Below are 23,105 nucleotides of genomic sequence, written 5' to 3' on the forward strand. Positions count from 1 at the left end.
GATGTGGTTCACTTAACGTGTGCCTTGTGAACACAAAGCACTCCAGGTTCATTTTTCCATCTTTGCCACTGTATTTAGCCCTCTAGATCACATGCTGTTGCACTGGGACACTTGATGAAACAGACAAAACCATGTCGGCCTGTAACACTTGCAAGGATACACAACAAGGAGTAGTTTGGTCCACAGAGGATACTGCATGTCTTCAGATGTGGAATGTAGAATACATCAAAAGCCAACAGTCTACAGCACAGAAACGCTAAGGTTTTTCTCAAAATTATAAGTTCATCTGAAAGTGAGGGGCTATATTGTATAAAGTGCGAACAGAAAGAGAACTGAGGCCCCATCAGAGCTGAAGTGGACCAGAAAGTGAACTGATTCCTCTTTCAAATGAACTAACAATATGAACAAAATAGGGGTGGGTCCAATTTTTGGTGCACTTTAAGAGGACTGAGTCTTGTTCATTAAAAAAGGACCAAATGTGAAAACACCCTGAGTTCGGTTCGCTTCAGAGGCATCTGGGTTCTCTTCTCTTGGAGTGTTCACATATGCACCAAAAATAGCTGAGTCACAGCTCTGAGTCCACTTGGAGGGTTAAAAACCAAGACCAAGTGTGAAAACATCCTAAGTGAACCGCACTGTGGACTCAAAGCGAACCAAACTCAGACCACCTCCTGAAGTGAACTGAACTCAGACCACCTCCTGAAGTGAACCAAACTCAGACCACCTCCTGACGCCAACCGAACTCTGACTACCTCCTGAAGCGAACCGAATTTGGACCGCCGTTCGCTTCAAAGGGGTCTGAGTTCTCTCGGAGTGTTCACGTATGCGCAAAAAATGCTGAGTCACCGCTCTAAGTACGCTTAGAGGGCTGAAAAGGACCAAGTGTGAAAACATCCTAAGTGAACTGCACCATGGACTTGAAGCGAACCAATCTCAGACCACGTCCTGAAGTGAACCAAACTCGGACCACCATTCGCTTCAGAGGGGTCTGAGTTCTCTTGGAGTGTTCACATGTGCACATAAAAAGCTGAGCCACCACTCTGTGAAAGACTGTTTAACACCTCCTGAATCCAGTCACACACACTCACACACACCACCTCAGCCACAACTGGACTGGACTGTGGAATGGGCAACTTTAATTATACTTTAATTTCAATTAGATTTTTAATTTCAATTTATGCACTTATTTTAACTTATTTTATGTCTATTTTAAGACCACTGCGTTGTTGTTTCTTTTCTATTCATTGTTAAATGAGCATGGTAACACCTGGCTAAAAAAAAACAATAACATCCATTTTGTGTATTGTTCTGTAATTGATTTCTGCTCCACTCTCTGGACAGGACAGTCTCGTGTCTCACGGCTTGTCTCTGCGCTCCCCCAAGATCTCGCGGGATTTAAGATTAAAGGGGTGGTTTAAAAAAAAGGGGAAAAAAAGGTGGTTCCCCTGCTGCACCGGGCTGAGAGCACAGCAGAGAGCTGCACAGGTAGCTACCAGCAGCAGCAGCAGCGGCAGTGGCGCTGAAAGCCTCCGCTAGTCTACCTAGAGACACTTCCCTCTCTGCGTGATACGATTGGAGTGTGTCGGCGAATCCTCCCCGCATCATCATATCCCGCTCGGGTCACCTTACTGCTCGGCTACCGGCATTTTCCATCTCCGCGCTCCGAAGATGATACCTGGCAAACGAAGAGCTGCAGTCATGTCCTTCTCGGTGGCGATATTTGGAGCCCTGATGCTGCAGTCCGTCTCGTCCCAGTACGGTAGGAAAGCAGCTCTCCTGGCGGTAATCTCACATCATGACGAAAATGCGGGTTTTGAAGGGAGGGATATCGCCTGCATTTCTGCAGTGGGGCATTTTAATGAATCATTACAGGACGTATCTGCTCTTAAGACCGCTGTCCACGAATATCTCAGCAGCAGCAGCAGCAGCCAAGTCTCATTAGATAATCCCTCACCGTGACACTAAAGACACTCATACCAGTCGGATGGAGCTTTGTTCATGATTGGCTTTCTGTGCATTTATGATGAAGGGTCAATAAATCATTAATGGGATACAATCTGTGTTCGTTGGGCTGAAGTGGGCCACACGGAGGCCTGTGTCCCTAAAATGTCCTTTGAAGTGTGGAGCTGCATGCAGGATCCGTGCAAGGACAAGTTCAGCTCACCAGGTTGGGGAATAGAGGAGGAGGAGCAGGATAGGGAAATGGTGCCACACTTAAGTTCAAAATCTGTCATGCTTTCCTTAGAAATGAGCACACACACACACATACACACACAGGCTCAACATGCTGTCACGCTCTGCTCAGGTATGTCAGGATATGGCTCAGGAATCCAGTCTCCAGCTCTGTGCCACCAGCTCCTCTCCTGCAGGGTGAGATCATTCCCTGCATCACTCCATCTCCCTGTAGCAGAGCACAACATGTATGTAATTAGATGTAGGACCTCAGAAGTGCCGTAAATAGCACCAGTCCATTTTGCTGCATGCTTCTATTTTTAGAGCAGAGATGCTGCACTGGGAACCATGGCTTTAATGTCCTCTTGCAACAGTGAATCTGTTAACTCTTCCCTGAGACGCACTGCACTGCAGAGTGGCATTGATTTTGTCAGCACGGTTCTGCTTGTCCAATTGACCCCTCTGCTCGTAAATCTCAACCCTCCCACCAAACAGTTTAGGGGCAGTGTAAACCCCTCTTTGCTCTGTGTTTGTATCCCTTTTGCAGGCGTTGTGTGAGAGTGAGAGAGAAATTATTCAGCCCCGGCCTTCCCTGGAGTTGACCATGTGTAGGAATCCATTACACATCTCCTCCTATACTGCACGCCCACTCATTACATCTCGTCTTCAATCAGCAGATAAAGCTCTGCTTAAATGTAATGGCTTTTTATCTGACACACTGCTACAAAGAGTGATGCTTTTTATCTTCTTTGTGTCTCTTTCAAAGAGTCCAAATAGGCTGGATGCTTCAGAGAACGTCACAGTATTGCACCGTGTATTATTAGTACATATTATACCATCAGCTGATGCTGATGCGAGATATTAACGCGCACAGCAGCCAGCCTCATCACAGAAGCCATTTGTATCTGCTAATGGCTGTTCACATGTGAAGATATTCCCGCCAAGGTTCCCTAAGGATGTGTGTTTGATCTGAAGCGGAGTGGCTTTTACCAACGAGGCTGTTTAATGGTTTCATTCGAACCACATTTTACTGTAATTTCTCAGACAGTGGCCACAAAAATGGCTGAAAATGAAGGTCACAGTTAATGAACTGATCAATGCAAACAGAGGATTTTGTTGCTCCAGTAATGAGCTGAGTCTCGGGTTGGTATAAGCGTATGAGCAGAGGTGTGGAAATGTTCATCAGTGCAGTTATCCTGACAGATGACCTGGCAGACAAATTATTCACCCCGGGGTCGAGGTTACCTCCATTTTCATTTTAAAGATTGAAGGTTTGAGTACTGTCAGAGGAATGTGTAAAAACAGAGTGTATTGCCAACAGCTAACATTTTATACAAAACATAAATCTCAAGCCTGAAATGATGAGGTCCCGTCTGTTTAATTTACAGTAGGGCTACATATATTGATTATTTGAATTATTTAAATGATTATTCTCCCAATTGGCTGATTAATTGTTTGGTCAACACAATATCAGAAAATGGTTCAAATAAACATAAACTAGGGAATGTGTGGCATTTAAAAATGACTTAATGGTAAATTGGTTGTCAAAATTGGTGCAGATTACTTTTCTGTCAGTTGCAGTTTGCATTTCTGTTATATTTAACTTTAAGGGCATGTAACCAGGAAGTGCTGGTGGTTTTATTTATAGCTCAACTCTTTCTCATGCCTCTCATGCATGATACCCTGAGTGCAAAACAGCAAAATCTGAGGGCAATTAGACTAAGAGTAGAAATGTTCAGACTATGAGGTTTGTTGTTTAAAGCACATTAAAATTGGACAATATTGATCATAATATTTAATTTAATTTAATTTAGATTTTTTAATTTTATTTTTTTTTTTAAAGTTTTGTTATTATAATTTTCATTTCCACTCACATAAAACTGCATAAAATCCAGATAGTAATAAAATTAAAATAAAATAAAATACAATAAAACATAATAAAATGAAAAATAAAATAAAATAAAATGAAATAAAAAAATACAATAAAACAAAAATAAATAAATAAAATAAAATAAAATACAGAAATGCATCCGAAGCCACTGGCTTTTACAATGGATTTCCCCTGAACTTAAGGATAAAATCAAACAGTTACAGAATAATGGGGAAAAAATAAGCAAAATCACATTTAAACAATCTCCTCTATTTTCTGTAATGTAAGTCACTTGACTAAATTTCAGTACATTCACTTTAAACCCAGCAGATAAATATCATATATGCTTCCTGCAGCTGTTCTGCCCTGATCTCTGCAGTCGTCTCTTCTGATAGAATATTCATCTAACATCCAATTATCCACTCACGATGTGTTGCAACAGTTTAGGTACATAAACTGGGACAGTGGCCAGAATTACTTTATATTACACCGGTATAAACAAATTCATCAGAAAATAACGAGAAAATATCTGCAAGGAAAGACTCATGACTATTCCAGGCCATCTGTTGTCAGGTTTGCTGTCAGGTTTACGCTTTGAATAATGAGACAGAAATTAGCATCAAGTCTCCAGTAAGAAATAAAAAGTGCAGTGATGAGGGTATTAACTTATGATTTTATTTTATGGTTTCAGTATCATATTAACTGTCTTCTTAGTTTTCAGTAGGGAAAAGGATGTGGCTGAAAGGCAGATTTTGATTGGTAATCACTGAAACATCAAAGTGTCTGATTGGACAGAAGTACAGTGATTTTCTTCAGACAGAGCTTTCTGTCTTTCTAAATACAGTATGTGACTCTGAAAGTCTTGTATGAAAACAATAATACACCATGACGTTATATTTGGAGCTGAAAAAGTTGAATAATTAATTAGTAGATCAGATTGGAAACTATTTTGATAATTGATTAATCATCAGTTAGTTATCAAGCTCAAGCTCAAACTATTTTCTGGTTTCACCTTCCCCAGTGTGAAGATTTACTGCTTTTGTCTGTTTTATATCATCATAAACTGAATACTTTTATTGTTGGTTGGACAAAATAAAACATCTGAAGATGTCACCTTGGCTTCTGGGAAATTGTGATAGGTATTATTTATTATTTTCAGACATTATTTAGAGGAAAACCATTCATAGATTATCGACAAAAAGCTAAAGACAGATGTATTTATTAGGGGAGTAATGATATTGATCTGAATCGATGTTCAGTGATTAACAATCCAATATCATTGATGCAAATTGAAGCCATCGATGTATTTTCATCTGCAAGAAATGCTTTTATTTTGAAATCCCCATGGCACTTCTGTGTCACCTTTTCTGTCCAAGTGCACCTTAACATTCAAACAGTGCTAGCAGTCTAGCACCAGGCAAAGAAAGGCAAGCAGCTGAACAAAGATGTGGAGGATATTTACTGATATTGTCTCATATCGATCGCTGGCCCCTTTAATCGAATCAAAATCATATCGTGGCAGACTTTGTGATATCTGCAAATATCGTATTGTTATCCAAAGAATCGATATAATATTATATTGTGATGAAACATGCTATTTATATTCCTAGTATTTATATAGCACAACTGATTCACCAGCCAAGACACACACTTTTCCACATATTCATCAAATAACAAACAAAATCCAGCTTTAAACATGGATAAGGCAACACAAAATGAATGAGACAAACAAGTGCTTTACGGAAATTTAAACTTGCGTGTAGGAATGTGGCAATACAATGCAAATAAAATATCATAATTAAAGTGATACTCAGCCTTAGAAGGCAGCAGAACATGAGCCTGCTTTTAAAGGCAGTCAGAGTTGGAGCATTAATCTAAAAGAATCGACCAATCAATCAATAAAATAATCATTAGCTGCAGACCTAAAATGAAATATGTAAAATGGAAGCTATTTAAAAGTGTCACCTTGAGCTTTAAGATGATATAATGAGCATCTCTCCCATTCTGTCATTTAAGAGATCATCAGAAGCGTAATTAATAGATGTATTAATAATAAAAGTCATCAGCTGGCTGCAGCCGAACACATTCAGAGGTCGAGAATATGTGGACAACTTTAGATTAATCAGGACGATCTAGATCAACAACACACTGCAGCCTTTTATAGTTCTTAGATCACCCACATGAGACATAACAGCGTGTCAAAACTAAACAAACATCAGCTTGACATGAGTGACGTCATTCAGACATGTACAGCACAGTGCCACTGGCTCAGCACTTTTTACACATCGAGACTATCCGAGGTGGCAGCACCCATCTCTCAGCAGTTCTATGTTAAGAGCAGAGGTGTTGGTATTTGTTTTAAGTCCCTGTCATGTTATTTACAGTTGCCAGTTTATTAAGTACAACTAGCTAAAACCAATGTAGTCTAATACAACAGTCCTGCAGTAAATCCTGTATACTAAGATTACATATCACCATTATAGTGACCAAATCATCATCATCAACATTAGAATAATAAAATAGGCAATACCTCATATAAACACATGAAAACCATACAGAAAGTACATTAATATTAAAGATAGTCTGTCTTTGAATTGTTTGCTCGAGTCTTAGTGTCACTGCAGATGAGGACAAGCGACCAGTAGCATCACTGGGTTTGCCTGCTGCACGCCCACCCTGTGAACAAAGGACAAAACAAAACAAACCCACGTTTCATGCTGCAGGGAGACTGTTGCTAACTTTGGTTGTTGCTTGACACTATGAGTTTTTCAAAGCTCAGTATTTAAACCAGGGTGACTGCAGGCCCTGAAAAACATCTTGAAATGTCAGAAATTATTATTATTATTATTATAAATATTAGGCCTTAAAAGTAAGTACTTATTCTTAAATTTGAATTTCTGGTGTACTAATTGCCAAAAACATTCTAATTTAATTTTTCCATCTTTTAATTCCTTATCGTCGAAATAAGTCAAGCTTGTCTGCGTGATAGTTCACATTTCTGATGTTACAAATCCTTAAACCTACCACTAGATTAATCTAACTCACTCTAATAACCATATTCCTACATAAAACCTACCTCTGCACAGGACCACATATATACTACTTTTACTTACCTGCAAGGCTTGAATAAGAAAGAGATAATTTGTTGTAATCATGGTCAAAAATTACCTTTTAAAAGGTCTAAAAAGGCATAAAATCAAAGTGTCTGATATCTGTAGACATCCTGTTAACACATAGTTTTATGAATAATTAAAAATTGAAATGGTGATACCAACTGATGGGAATTTACTGTGGTTTATCGTGGACTGTTTCATCCCTAGTTTGGTTTTGGTTAAAGCTGTTTTAAGTAGTTGTTTATTTAACTGTATGATTATTGTGGAGGCTGCAGTTTCTGGTGGTGTTAAACTGTAGTAAGTGTTTCTATTATTTTGTCCACCCCATCTATGTCAATCAGGTTAGGCTAAGCAACAGGAGACAGTATAATAACATACAGTTCAACATTATAACCGGAAGGATTTATTGCAGGACTGCTGTGATAGTTTCAGCCAGGTGTACCTAATAAACTGGCAGCTGAGTGTCTGTAGGAATCTGTGCTGTTCCTGATGAACCAGTTGTGGGCTGCGCTGTAGGGTGATGATGTCAACTTGACAAGAAACAAACATGTCTGTCCATCTTGTGATGATCTGCCTGGTCTGGCTGGCCGTCTCTTCCTCTTCCCACTGTGTTGCCGTAGTGCGCTTCTATGGAAACGGAGGGGGTCTATCACCACGCGCCCACACACTCCCCAGAGACCCAGAGCTACAGTTTCTATAAATCTGCTCTCTCAATCTCATGTGCTCTCCACAGTGCCTATACACCATGCTTATGATGACTACAGCCCCCCCATTCCCCCCAACTCCTCCTCCTCCTCCAATCTGTGCAGCCGTGATCAATTGTTTCACTTTATTGCTCTCAGTTCAGAGAGGGAGACATTTCAATCCCATAAAATTAACAGCGTACAGTTCGCCCGGTGTCTGTGTCCCATTATTGGATAATTATATAAACAACCGCTGATGATGTTTTCATTATACAGACAAGATGTACTGAAAAAGACAAGGTCAGTTGGAGGACTTTGGGATGCAAGTGCCGTGCGAGCCCGGCACAAATCTATGTGATGTCATTAATTGGACAATATAAAGTGAGAGCAGCCTCGCAGAGACGTCCCAGCAGAATTGAATGAAAGCTTCCTAGAAATAGCAGCAATAATGACTTTGGCAGAGATGAGGTTGTGTCTTTCTCTTACCAAAAGTGTTGATGTGACTGTTCCGACAGATGGTTCCATGTCGACTTCACTGATTTGTGTTTCACTGTTTTGTGGTAGCACTGAAACAATTGAAGAAAATGAATCTGCAATTGTTCTTCAATGTAAAATATGGCTGCAATTTTCTGTTTCCAGCTTTTTTAATGTTTCTCCAATTTCTTAGTCTTAGCCCCTATCCCACTATAAACAAAAACTGCTAATGTCTGGCTTTTGTACTTAAAGGGAAGGTCACAATCTGCATTCACTCACAGGACAAATGACTCTGCGGTTGTCACGCGTAATTTTCAGCTCCAGTTTCAATCAGCTCCAACTGGCAGTGATGGATATACAGGACCTGGGTGGATGCTCTAATTTTTGCACCTTTTTCGGCATGATATAATGAAGCGCACTACAAAATACCACCCATCTCCATCCAAGCAGTGCTCAAATATATTTCAAAAATTAGTTGGCACTGAGTTTGAAAGAGAGAATGAAGTGATAAACATTTTTCACTGTGTTACAATGCAATGTTCTGATGGTAAACCTTTGGTCCTTATATTCATATGGATGCCACTTGATGTACTCCACCCACCCAAACACTGTTACAGACCAAATACACCACCTCATTGCGGCGGCACTTCTCCATGGCAGGACAATGTCACACCACTAAAACTGCTCAGAAATGGCCCAAGGAACATGACTAAGAGCTCAAGATGTTGGCCAAATTCCCCAGATCCCAATCTGATTAAGCATGCGTGGGATGTGCTGGTATCCCACATTACAACCCACAGGACTCCAAGGATCCACCACAAACGCTCTGGTGCCAGACACCACAGGACACTCCCAGAGGTCCTGTGTCCATGCCTTGACATTTTAGAGCAAAGCTGGATCTATGAAGGCCCCACTGTGGATAGGGGTTACCTCGAGGGTACTGGTACGTCCCACAAATGCTCGATTGGACTGGGGTATAGGAAGTTTGGAGGCCAGGTCAATGCCTTGAGGTCTTTGTCACATTCCTTGGGCCATTCCTGAATAGTTTTTGCAATGTGGCATGGTGTATTGTTCTGCAGAGGGGGCCACTGCCATCAGGGAGTACTGTTGCCATGAGGGAGTGTATTTGGTCTGCAATGGTGTTTGGGTGGGTGGAACATGTCAAGTGGCATCCATTTGAATGCAAACACCCAAGGTACCCTAGCAGAACATTGCATTAATAATTAACCAGATGATTAATATTAATGTTAATGTTAATGTTTAATGTTTCGGCTGATCGGTTGTCACATTGTCACTGGCCTCCATGCATTTCCTACTGTTTACTAATCTGTTTTCCAGTGCATTCATGATGTTGAATGTTACACATTAGAAAAAATAAAACACAAAGGCATACGTATCTTCACATGACTCTTGTCTAGTGGCAAAGGAAAATTAGTCTATCGCTTATTTTAGTGTGTTTTCCTGCGTTTTAGAAACCTGCATATACACGCTACATTTTGATGGAAAAAGGATGTAAGAAAAAAATATATATATTTTTGAGTTGGTACTGTAGGTCAGCCAAAAAAAAGCAATTCAACTACATGAACTTGGACTGTGAAATGTTGTTATGGACATTTTTCACTATCAAATAATCGAGAAAACTAGCAACTTGATGAGTTTGTAAGGAAGACAGTTGTTAGCTGCAGCTCTGTACACATTTTCCTTTCTCTCTCTCTTTTTTATTTAACCAACCTTTGTTTCATTTTATGATTATTTGTTTGTCTGTGTCTCTTATTATTTAATTTATCTTTATTTCTCTTTGTCTTTTCTTTCCTGGTTCCCATTTGATTTACCCGCCTATTTTCTTGCCTTTCCATCCTCCGCCTGCTCTCCTTTTATCTCTGGACATGCTGCCCCCTAAACCTCCTCCACCTCCGCCAACAGCGGGCTTTGTGAAATCACCTTTTTCTGAGACTAAGCTCACGGGTGACACCTTTGAGCTGTACTGTGACGTGGTGGGAAACCCCACCCCAGAAATCCAGTGGTGGTACTCTGAGATCAACCGAGCCGACTCCTTCAGGCAGCTGTGGGACGGCGCCCGTAAGCGGCGAGTGTCCATCAGCACGGCCTACGGCTCCAACGCCGTGAGCGTGTTGGGTGTGTCTCATCTCACACTGGACGATGCCGGGACCTATGAGTGTAGAGCGAGCAATGACCCGCGACGTAATGACCTGCACCAAAATCCAACCACCACCTGGATCCGTGCTCAGGCCACTATTTCGGTGCTGCAGAGTGAGTGGTCACTGTAGAGGAAACACCCCCTTCCCCTCCGTTAGCAAACAAATGTAACACTTCCTGTGTGATTCAGCCTCCCTCAGACCTCTCCAGGGGACCTCTAGCTTTCCCCGTAGGTGCCATCCTCCCCTACGGACTTGGGAAATGAAGAAACTAGTCCTTTAGTGCTTGAGTAGTATTTTATATTGTGCTCATCCGTCGGATCAGCCTCCATCCCCTAGAGCACACCCTCCATTTCCTCTTTACTTAATTTTTCTTACTCTTTAGCTCTCATCTTGTCAATAGATTGCATTTATTTTTTCCTTTGTTTATTATTATTTAATTATTTTATGTCTGTGTTTTTAAAATGTTGCAGACTGACTGTTCTTCCGAACTTGTCCAATATTTGCTTTGACCTTGTTAATTCTGAATGTTATGAATGGCACCATTTGTTGTTTGCTCACCAGCATCGAAGAATCAGCATATCTTTTCTATAAATTATAATTCTCTTTCTTTCCCCTCAAACTACGCTGTACCGGGATCTGAAATGTACAGAACTGTGATGGAAACCAAAACTTGTGGTTACTAAACCTGATTGTCAATTGTCAATACTTTCTGTTTAGCCCAGAGTATCAAAGTGCTGAAAGCTGCCTTCAAATATCTATGTCATGTCTATTAGAAAACCTTTTAATTATTTGATGATCAGATAGCTCCAGATTCATTATCAAAATCTTGACAATTCTAGATTAGATTTTAGATTTCATGGTGGCAAAGTCGTTAAACAGCTGATGGTATTGAGGTTTAGACGACATTTGTAAAGTGAAAAAAAAAAAAAAAAACTTAGATTGAGAGATTCATTGGTGTCTACCATAGACTGTATATAAACATGGATGGCATGTCTCCACTTCTTTCCACTGTACAAAAATGACTTGTGCTGGTGAAGTCTTTTGGAGCCAAAGTCTGCACAGTAGTAATCAGGGAGTGGAGCTGTGGTATCGAGGTCCCAGCTGACTCTGTGCTTGACACCTTGGATGCATAAAAAGAACTGGATACAGCGTTGGAAGTGGGACCCTGTTCATTCCTATGAAGGCTGCTCAGTGCACATGAAGCTGCCACATAAAAAAAATGACCTGAATGAGCGGCGCTGCTCCTGCATCATTGGGCCCATAGAGCAGAAGCTGGCCTGCTGGCTGAGCTAGCTAACTTCCGGTTAAGCGCCCCGCTAACTTGAATGGGAATAAAATTATTTAATCACGCAGCTCTTCAAGACGTTCCAAATGTTATTGGACTGAATGGATTGAATTCTGATAGTAAAATGAGTCATGTCACGGGTTGTGACGCTCAAAAAAATGTATCCACGGATTTAAAGCTTTCTCTTTCACAATGTAAGTCTATGGGAAAAAGTCTTTGAGTTCCCGTGGGATCACATGACAGATTTGGAAGTTATCGTTCCACTGTTCGCCATGTCATGTCGTCCATCTTTATATTCAGTCTATGTGTCTATGTGTAAGAGCAAGATCAGGATTAAACAGAATACGACACCCCAGTTAAGATCTTCGTTGTTTAAAAGTGAATCCGAGTGAGGATTTTCCACAGTTATAAATAATAAATGTTATTGTAGACTTTGTTTTTATGGGAATCCTTCAGAGCTTTTTAATCTCATCTCTGAAATAAAGCTCAGAGAGTTGTTGAACAGACCTTGACCTGGAGTCATCTTCACTGGCTAACACTAGGAGTACTTCTTTTATTATTTGAAGATTAAACCTCGAGTTTATTTTAGCATAAAAAGAAATCAGCATTTGAAAAAAATAAGTGAAAAAATGGATCCGCCTGTACTCCTGTGTATCCTGTACGGAAACTGGTTCCAGAAGTACTTTTCCTCTACATAAGATCACAGGGTCACCTGACAATTTAGGTTTATGGCCGTCAGTTTAAATTAAATCAACTGTGTTTTTGAGAAGTCGTGTTTTTGGGTCATTGTGGTGTGACTGCTCGAGGCTGGGCGCTTTATTACTGCAGTTGAGACCACAACAGAGCGCCATAGTTGCACAGTTCTCCCAAAATTGGGCTTTAATTTTTATTTAAGCTGCAGATTGATCGACAAAGCTCAGTGATTGGATGCTTCTTATTGAAGTGCACCTTGGGAGCTGTAGTTGGCTTCCCTTCTTACATTTATATGTACACAGGCTTAACTTTTATTAAAGAAGCAGATATTTCCCAGTGCAGTTGGTCATCTTTTGTACTGATGATTCAGCTGAGGGAGTTTTGAGTCTTGGAAGTGCTCCCACTTCCCAGTCACCCAACAACGCAGAAAATGACTTCTACTTAAAGAACCCTGGATGCCCGAAATAATTCCTCCCACATCAAGACTCTATTCCTGTGCTGTATTGTATAAGTGTGTGTATGAAGTGTGGTTGGCGTTGGTGTCCGTCTGAACCCTTTGTGCGTTGTTGTTTACATCCTCCAACACTCACCCACAGGTCCCTGCATGCACACTGATCTGTGTCTCTATTACAGAGCCGTCAATCGCCGCTTCTGAACACACCACACTTCCTGTGGAAGGCGACGTTTACTTACTGCAGTGCAACCTGACCAGCGCCCACAGCGTCCACCAGGAGAGCTACTGGATGAAGAACGGGGAGGAGATACCTGAGACACGCAGCCCAAACAGGAACACTGAATACAAGTAGGAGTCAGGGCAAAAGCTTTTACAACTTGTTGTGTGTGTGTGTTTAACACAGAGTTTAGCAGTGGGTTCACGTGAGGTGTGTTTCTGCTCTACAGGCTGAACAAACCAAGAGGAGAAGCCGCCGGAGTGTACATGTGTGTCTACACCTTCGAGACGGCTCCTCCAGCAAACGCCACCATCGAAGTTAAATGTAGGTGTTGATTTGTGAGCCGCAGGCGTTTTTGTCAGTTTCAAGGCCACATTAGACTTGTCACCAATAAAAATGGCCCGAATGGCCTTGAGCACTGGCAGCCCTGTCATGTGAGGACCTGTGATTTCAAACAGCTCTGCGGGCTGCTCATGGGGCAGCCGGCGCCCTTGACACCTCCATCTAACCAATGCCCGGCTCAGTGGCAGCAGATGGTGTCTTGTTTGTCTGATGGCAAGGGATTATGTCTCAACGGTAAAATCTGGTCGGCCTTTTCTGCTGTCACACGCATTGCTATGGAGGCAAATTGGATTTTGTTTGCTTTTATTTTATGGGGCATTTCTTTTCATGTTTTTTAATATACAGAATATACAGGATAATGCAGGCAGCTTGATGTTTCATCACTTCACATGTTCCTGATAAGATGAGATGTGAATTAAATATTTGATGTTGACATTTCACTTCTGCTCACACAGACATTTGTCAATCCTCCCCGTGTTGTGCTCCTTGATCATGGCTAGAAAAATTCAATAGAATTATTTTAGTTTGGTGGATTAATTGAAGGACAACATTGTATCTGAGTTTTCTTCTTTTATATTTCTCTACTTGTAGCAGTCACATTTGCTGCATTATTCCCCCCTTCAGCTGATTGAATGCAGCTATATTTGGCATATACTAATTATGGAACTTGCTGTGTGCATCTTGCTTGAAAAAAAAATTCTCTATGAATAAAAGGACATTGTTAGTTTGTACTGAAAATGAAAAAATGAAAAGCACAAATAAGTAACCCATTTATTATTTTCATGCAACGCACATGACTATACTTACAATTATAAATTACTACAAAAAAAAACCTCTCTGAATTTCTTGATTGTGTTGTAACCATCAATCTGTTTTATGCTGTTTCAGCTGCTCCTGACATCACAGGCCACAAGCGCAGTGAGAATAAGAACGAGGGCCAGCGTGCTATTCTCTACTGCAAATCTGTGGGTTATCCTCACCCTGTCTGGACCTGGCGCAAGTACGACAACGGCATTCACAGGGTATGAGATACCAATATACTCCCCCTGGCTACTGTAGCAGCTCAGTACATATTCTACATTTGAGTATATTATAATGTTCAGTTTCGAATATTCTCCCCTGCGTATGCGGAGTTGGCAAAACATTCGAAACACCTCAGCATACAACCTCAGTAACAGTTCAATTAATACCTCGCTGAAAACTGGCATTATTATTAAACACTATTATCTTTGTAAAGAGTTTATTGGCGACGTATTACAGATAGATAACAGGTTACTGTTGATTAAAATTTCTTATATCTGCACGCACCTGTGTTGGAAGACGTCAGTATGCATACACTAAGCACGAGCAGATCTTAACATTAAAGTTAAGATTTTAAAATCCACTTTGACTTAAACTAACAATTTATTTTCCAACTGCATTCTTATCTGCTTTTTTCAAGGATTTTCTGCACAATTGTAATTTTACTGTCACTGTGAATATTCCAGCTCAAGACAAGAAGCATGATTACATCAGATAAGATAAGATAAGCCTTTATTGTCTCCCTTAGGAGAAATTTGTCTTGGGTATTTGACAGAGCACAGGCGACGTAACAGCTCACAGCCTCAAACAACCATCCTTATACATGTACATTCAAACTACATCTATAACATTCAGTAAAACACACAGATCCATGTACACTAGAACACACACCAAGAGTCTTACATGATGCTAAGATATTGGACATTCCCCCAATAAAAGCTGTAATGTCAGAAGAAGAAGAAAAACATATTTTATTAATCCCTGAGGGGAAATTCAATGTTTTCACTCTGTTGTCATGTACACACACAGGCCCGAAATACACACACATGCACAAACAGGACCTATACATGCATTAAATCTAGAGATTTTTGGAGCGAGGGGGCTGCCTTGGACAGGTGCCCCAAGCAGATGGGGGTCTGGTGCCTTGCTCAAGGGCAAAAAATTGGCACCTGTCCAGCTACTAGTCCATACTCCATATTTTGTCAACTTCCAGTTCCCAACCCAAGTCCCTGTAGGCCGAGCTACTGGCGTTAGATAGTACACAGATAGAAAATCTCGCATGTATTGTACATCATTTCATATTAAAAATAATGATACACTTCATTGATACAACACCCTTCAAAACAAAGTTACAAAAAGTAAAGTTAAAATGCTTCATATAGGAAAGATAAGATTAAAACAAATCAGCATTACAATAATATAAATCCAGGCAAATAAAAGTAAAGAGAATGAAGGAGACTACTTGTTAATAAAACAAGGTAAAAAAAAGTAAAATAAACAAAAACAACGCAAAAAATAAACAAATGAAATGCATATATGTTTTAATGTTTTAAGACATGAGCTTGTTTAGAATATTAAAGCACCTCTGTACATGTAAATACAGCCACATTTCTGTCTTCTCGCTCAATAGGAAATCGACAACTCAAGCGGGCGCTTCTTCATCAACAGCAGAGACAACTACACCGAGCTCCACATTGCCAACCTGGACATTAATCTAGATCCAGGCGAGTACCACTGCAATGCCACCAACATGCTCGGCACCCGTGATGAGAAGATCGTGCTGAGGGTCCGCAGTCACTTGGCCCCCCTGTGGCCTCTTCTGGGGGTTTTGGCCGAGATCATCATCCTGGTCGTCATCATCGTCGTTTATGAGAAGCGCAAGAAGCCTGAGGATTTACAAGACGGTGAGTCGCCGCCAGGGTTGTTTTATTATTCCACTGTTTTTAATATATCTGAGGAGAAACTGGTTTAACTGTTCATTTCAAACCCTGTCAGCGTGCTGCGGGGCAACCAGGCAGCTGTGAAAGGAGGCGCACTTTGTTTTTTTCCGCCTAAGTCATTTCTTGGCCCGAGACACCAACAGAGTCACCTGACACTGCGCTCTGCCCGAGCTCAGTAATTCAGTCTGGCGAGGTTGACCCAACAGGCAGACGCTGTTGCAGGAGGTCGCACCTTGTCAGGACAATTTTACCCATTTAATATTCATGAGAAAGATGATACTGCAGTGTTGCGGAGGTGGACAGTTTCAATTATTAACAGCTTTCCAGGGACCTTGTGCTGTCCCCAAGCTGCTGCAAGCGTCACCACGAGACACATCATTTAGAGACACAACCTGCGTATGCCAGCCTGGGATTTTCTAATACTACTGAGTACTTCATTTTCAAGAGACTCGCCATATCATAAATTATGCATTAATGGTATTTGGGGCGACCTTTTCCTCTCAAACAGAATTTTGATGTTGTCACATGCTGATTAGACGCAACGTGCAGCGAATGACTGACAGCTCAGAGCTGTGATCGCCTGTCAGTCAGTGACACTGAACAGGGATATACTGTCATTAGTCACCTTGAAAATCCTCACAGTGTTACAAAATGGACGCAGACTGCGTGAATAAAAACAGCAAATTCTTGCATGAAATGTTAAAATTTCATATTTTGCTCCAGTTAGCGTTTGCTGTTGAATATTTAATGGATTGTTGTAATATCTCCCATCCTCCCCTTCTCCCCAAATTGCATAACCTTAACTATGTTCGTGGTAAGTGTGAGACTTTGCATGCTTCATGAATTTTAATAAGCATTCAGCCTCATCTTCTTCCAGTTCACAGCACACGAGTACACAGTTGTGTTTGGCCTCGACATTAATGTCAATGCAGTTCAGAATCCTCAGTTTTTAAGATTTTATTTTAGTAACAGTCATATTTTTGCATCAAACAGCAGCAGTAAGATGGCATGCATGTCACTGTAAAGACCCGAAAATATTTTGTGTTTCTCAATCAACTCTACCGTCACTGTTTCACACTGCTTCAACGACTTTATTACCCTCAGTAGAGGGCTGATATATTTTATTCTCACTAATCTCTTTGAGTGAACAGCTGTTCTGTGCGAGCGCTGCCTGTCTCTGCATGACAACAGTGTTGTTGTTTTTTTAAATTTGAATTTTTGCCTGTATGTATTTGTTTGAATGTGGTGTCGTGCTGGATTTAACTGCATTCTGTGTGTTTTGTGAGTGACCTCATGAGGTGGTTTTTCTTGCGGCATGACAGCCTGTTGTTTACTACTTTGTTACTCCATCGAGGCTGCGTTTTCATCCCATAACACAGTCTGCACATGCAGCACAGTTGAAAAATAAAAAGTCTGGAAAATCTAAAGTGCACCATGTGTCAGTCGCAGCTACTGTTCTCAATGCTTTACGCTTTCTGTTAAAAACAACAACTTATCACTTCATCAACATTTGCAACTCTCCTTGCGATTATTTTATTTTCTGGTCTTCATTTCTCCATATTTTCCCTTGTTGCCTCAGATGATGACCCAGCAGGACCAGTGTGAGTATTAACATTTTACCTTCGATATCTCTTTAACTTGATGATGTGTGTTTTGTTGTTAGGTTATCATGATGTATCCACTCCGGGCTGTCTGTAGAGCTCAGTGTACAGTACACCCCAAATTTGGGTCACAAATAACCGGGAGCATCATGCAATGGTGCTTTGCTGCATTCATATAAATCACAGGGAAATATAATGAGTCAAATAAGGGTTTTTTAAGCTGTCAACAACAGGGGGGATAAGAAAATATCAATACACTTGAGTGTTGCAGTATTAATTTTTGTGATACTGTGTCAAGTCTCAAAAACACTACCGATTTTAATGAATAGTTTACATGCAAAGATTCACAGCAGTGGTTCATTTTGTTTTTTAAATCCCTGACAGCTTGATATCAGTGTTGTAATCTGTCTTAAGCCATTTGACTCTTACGCTCCAGCGCATCAACATATCGCTAACGTGTTAAATGGACTGTGACGAATACACATGTAGATCCCACTGTTCTGATTGCAAAAAAAAGACAACTTTTGAACTCAGAATTTATACGGATGGTGGTGTGTTCTTTACACTTTTACAGTTTTCTTGAAATTAGATTTTAAAAAATGGTAATATATTGTCTTGCTTTCAGTATTGCAGTATACTGAATCGTAACCCTTGTAACGCAATACTTATCGAATAGACAGATTCTTGACAATACACAGCCCTCGTCAATGACAAGCTACTGTCTGAATTGTCCTGATTATGGAAGCCCTTTCATGATGCTCTAAGAACAAAAAAGGCCATGCTTAAATTTAAGTCCCCCATTTATCTCTCATTAGCAGTATGCAAACATTTAGAAAACAGTTTAACATACTATGATGCAGTTGTGAGCGTCCTGAGCAGAGAATGAAGTCACGCTACCTCTTTTGGTTGAATGTGTAGATCGTCGTGGATGTTGCAGATGCAAAGCGCCCCCTCTCCCATTACCCCATGGTTAACACTTGTAGCTCTGTCAGCACTGTTCCTGCTGTTAGCACAGTTAGCTGCTGGCCACCGGCTCAGCCATCTCTATGCTGAGAGCCGTGTGCTGACAACCCTTTGAATCATAGATACGCAGTTCATATCATATAACGCTCTTTTAATATTTATCGACAACCTTTAAGAACCCATTAGGAGGCATGAGTGAACAGGTGTATTAACTGAAAATAAATTATATAGTAAAACACAGCTGTAATAATACAAATTAGGTCTTTATCTGAGGACTTATAACTGCTGACAAATACTGTACACAAATAATAATTTAGGAATGCCCTTATAGCTGTTTACATCTACATCATAGTGTGGTAAACTATTTATTAAATTCTTGTATACTGCTTTGTTGCTTTAGATTTTTTAAATGTGTAACCTGACCCAAGTCTGGTATACTCCTCCACAGTGAAAAGTAGAATATGTGTTTAGCTAATCAGCTGTTTAGTCTACAACCGAGATTCAGCTGAGTGTTGTTTTCATTATTGATTAAACGGTCATTCCTCAGACTTTAAAAAGCTCCCCTCAGAGCCACAGAGGATCATCGACTTGTTTTCAATAGCTCAGTAGTACAAACCATGTGTAAAATCAGTGGAATGCCCCTTTAATTTACTGTTTTTCCTAAATTGAAATCAATAAAATGTTAGAAATTATGCTAAATTTTCATCATAAGTTGGCAGTGGTGCCCCCAGAATTTTTTCATAGGGATAGCCAGATGGGGCCACAGAAAATCTTGGGGTGGAACACCAAAACCAAAAGCCATAACTGATTTTCAGAAATTCTATTATACTGTTGTATATAGGCTAGTTAAATTCTATGTTAGTATGACAGTTAATGACTTGCATACTGATATGCTTTGGTTTCTAATTCTAAAGCAGTCACACTCAGGTGTGCACCAAAACAACCGAACCGGTCCAGTTACAAACAAACTCTGGTGCAGTTCGTTTGTGGTGAGAACGTGTTCCGACCTGGATCCGAACCAACTGCAGTCACGTGACACACTGTTTGGGTTAAACATGAGCATGTTACCGTCCTGGAGGATTATTAATGTGCACCTCCTCCTGTACTGCCTTAATATGCACATTCAGCACATCCAATGCATCAAAACATTGTTTTCTAGTTGGAGCCGCGCCTCGTTTTCAAACTGTATGGTTTGACTAAAATGAACAATGACAGCAATATAGTCCACGATGAGCAGCACTAAAATCAACCTGCGTAGTTGTCCCTCCATTGTGACATTAGAAAGTGTCACATTTATCTTGCAAGTGTACTCTTCTTCAACGTTTGGTTTACTTCCTGGATTCTTCCCACATGGAAATTCTGACCAATCAAGAGCAGCTTTCTCACACAAGGCATTTGATCTGGTCCACTTGTAAATGCTGCCGTGAGAACACAAACCAACTCTAGGCAATTATTGTAACAACATTAGTCCCTGATTCAGACCAAAGAAAGCAAAGTCGAGGTCTGAAAGCACCCTAATATACAGCTTTAATTTGAAGACGTGAATTAATTGTAAGGATTAAAAACACTTACTGTGAACAATTGATTATATCAGGGTGGTCATGGCCCCCAGCAGCGCTACTGTAAGTCGGCAGAGCCCAAAAAGATTACTTAAAATTGGTAATTTATTCTGATCGGCAAACAAAATTATAACATTCATAATTATATGTAACAGAGACAACAAATCATTCGTGTTTGTGTATATCAGTCATTAGAATTGCAATCAGATTATTTTCTGTCTCAGTTTCTTGAGTGTTCACGTGTTTCAGCTGAGGTATGTACTGATTGTGTTGTTTCCTTCCTGCTTTAGGAAAACTAATTCAACCAACAACCACAAAGACAAGAATCTCCGCCAGAGGAATACGAACTGAGCAGCCTGTCTGCTGAGTAAGTATTAAATTATTAAGAGGAAGCCTGATGATAAAGATGTACGACAAGCCTGTGGCCGCAAATTACAAGATGATCCACCATATGATCTTATCACTGAACACTGCTATCAATCAAAATCAGACTGTTGACAGACTGCACTAATGGGTCGTACGTTCTCTTTATTTGCAGGTTTCATTACACATGTATTGACCATATGAAGGTAAACGAGAAGGGAGTCCAAACCAGTTGTTAATAGGATGTATCTGCCATTATGAGTATGGTTGTGGAGGAGTTAATGAGGCATGCCTTATGATTTTATTGTGTGAGGGTGCGAATATGGAATTGCTAACATTATAACCATTGTTGCTGCATGCAGTTGTTGACGTTTATGATTTATTTCCCCTCTTATCCACTAATTTAACATTTTTACTACTTCTAAAATAATGCATGCAAGATGTCGACCTTCTGTTTGATACAGAAATGGCTTTTTATTTATTTATTTATTTTGCTCTTTTCTCTGAGAGTGGCTTCATTTAGATAATCTGTACTGTGTGTTTTAGAGGAAAAACAAAACTCGGCAATGTAACAGAAAACACCACCATAATCTGGTATGACAGTTGTGTACAGTTTTATCATTCCTCTGCATACCATTTTATCTGAAAATATCTATTACATTTTAAGGGCTTTGCAATGTCCCTCTAAATTTGGTTAAGGTTTACTTTACTGTATGTACTGTATGTATTAAATCACTATAACTATGTATCAGATCACCATTAATATAAAGACTATTCATATGATATGATGCACTTAAATGTTGAGGGTAATGAAAACCTGTATAAACCTACTTTAGGAAATCTGTACTAATCATTCTAACATATTGTTTTATAATTGTGTGTATTGTACAGCATGGCTATTATCCTATGCAATTATTATCCATATCAATATATTGAAAATGATTGCAGCTTTTGATTTCTCTGTGACAAAGCTTTAAACTAGTAGGATCACCGTAGAGCGTTGATGGCATACTACACAGCTGCATGAATTCTCTACAGCTGGCGTGGGAGGCGGCGAAAAGAAGCCCACGTCAGGACTGACACGTGTGAAGCAATTCTAAGATCCCCGACTCATTTTTAAGAATAAATATCTCGAAAAAGAAAAGTGTGTGTGATGAATTTCTTTGTGAGACACAGTGGACATTCAGTTGCACCGTTAAGGACGCACACAGGCCGTCCCAGGAGGATGCAGGAAAATATGAGCATGTTGAGAACAGCACCATCTGGTGACGTTCTGAGTGACGCACAGCTGACACGTTGAACATGATGATGAACATCAGAGGAACAAGGACCAACAAATCTTGATTAAAAAGAAATCCTCACTTGGTGCGCAACAATCCCAGTCGTATGAAAAACAAGATTTTTGTGAACAGTTTATACTTGATATGTGGGTTTATTCTGCTCTTTTGACACTGAGGCAAACTGTGGGGTCATTTACAGTTCTGTTATTTCTCTTGAGCAGTGAGCATTGATCAGATAATAAAATACTCTTAACTCAGACCCCTGAGTTCAAGAGTAGCACTAAATTTATGCACATGGGCCCCATGTGCAGGAGCAGTGCACCCACTGCGGCGACTGTGGGCTCTCTTCCGGCCCGTGGTCCGTTGCTGTGTCATCCCCTCTCACATCCCCCCTCATGCCCCAAACTGTCCTGTCATTAAGGGCAAAAAGCCCAAAAAATAATCTTTAGATTTAAGCACACAAATGTTTTTTCATTCTTCCCATACCATATTTTTTTTGTTCGAGTGTTTTTGGTATTTAAGATCCAGACTAGATCAGAAAGGGTGGAAAATGTGACATTGCAAGGAAGAAACTATCTTTCTGGTTAGGATTATTGATAGATGGAGGTGGAAATTTATTCTATATATCCATTAAAAGCCACCATTTAGGACACTGAGGCAGGGGGAAATTGTTGTTTCAAAAAAGAAAAGAAAGAAAGGAAAAGAAAGGAACGCAAACTGAAAAACAAACAAAAAATTCGAGAGGAAACATGCATCAGGAAAGGACGGGCGGGAGGCCCACAGAGAACATTTATGCACAGGGCCCAGAATTTGTTGCTACGCTCCTGCACTGACGCTATGTCTTCAGTATCTTTTTAAGTAGGGTGGGGGTGTCTGATACAACTTAACCTACTTTCAAGGTGCAAACAGATGAGAAAGAAATCTGGAGAGGTTGAAACTCCAGCAACACTTGTAGTAGAAGTTGTTCTAGATACTGTTGTTCAAATGTTGCTTGAATTTCAATCTCCTCAGTATCTTTTCAAGAAATAAGGGTTCAAATGACCTTAGTTTAGAGTTTATCCTCTACCATTGCAGGACAATTAGACATGGTGAGTGTGGTGATGGTGCTGAGTTTTTAAGTCTGATTCAGACATTTT

At 40.3% G+C, this 23,105-nt stretch overlaps 1 protein-coding gene across 1 annotated transcript; it reads left to right on the plus strand.

Moving 5' to 3' along the window:
* The first annotated feature begins 1,415 nt into the window (after positions 1 to 1,415).
* On the plus strand, positions 1,416 to 21,818 carry nptna (neuroplastin a). The gene is made up of 8 exons (XM_049574373.1): positions 1,416 to 1,759; positions 13,083 to 13,251; positions 13,350 to 13,444; positions 14,351 to 14,484; positions 15,894 to 16,167; positions 17,783 to 17,804; positions 20,617 to 20,693; positions 20,865 to 21,818. Exons 1-7 carry the CDS (start codon positions 1,669 to 1,671, stop codon positions 20,675 to 20,677), a joined length of 846 nt encoding a protein of 281 aa, XP_049430330.1. The 5' UTR covers positions 1,416 to 1,668; the 3' UTR covers positions 20,678 to 20,693; positions 20,865 to 21,818.
* The last annotated feature ends 1,287 nt before the right edge of the window (positions 21,819 to 23,105 follow it).

Source organism: Epinephelus fuscoguttatus, linkage group LG4, assembly GCF_011397635.1.
Source record: "Epinephelus fuscoguttatus linkage group LG4, E.fuscoguttatus.final_Chr_v1".
Taxonomy (NCBI): domain Eukaryota; kingdom Metazoa; phylum Chordata; class Actinopteri; order Perciformes; family Serranidae; genus Epinephelus; species Epinephelus fuscoguttatus.

Bases quoted from the DNA above. Each gene is read 5' to 3' on its own strand.
- nptna (XM_049574373.1), top strand. From the start codon at position 1,669: ATGATACCTGGCAAACGAAGAGCTGCAGTCATGTCCTTCTCGGTGGCG. The intron at 1,760-13,082 runs GTAGGAAAGCAG...TCTCTATTACAG, and splicing joins GTCCGTCTCGTCCCAGTACG to AGCCGTCAATCGCCGCTTCT. The intron at 17,805-20,616 runs GTGAGTATTAAC...TTCCTGCTTTAG, and splicing joins GATGACCCAGCAGGACCAGT to GAAAACTAATTCAACCAACA.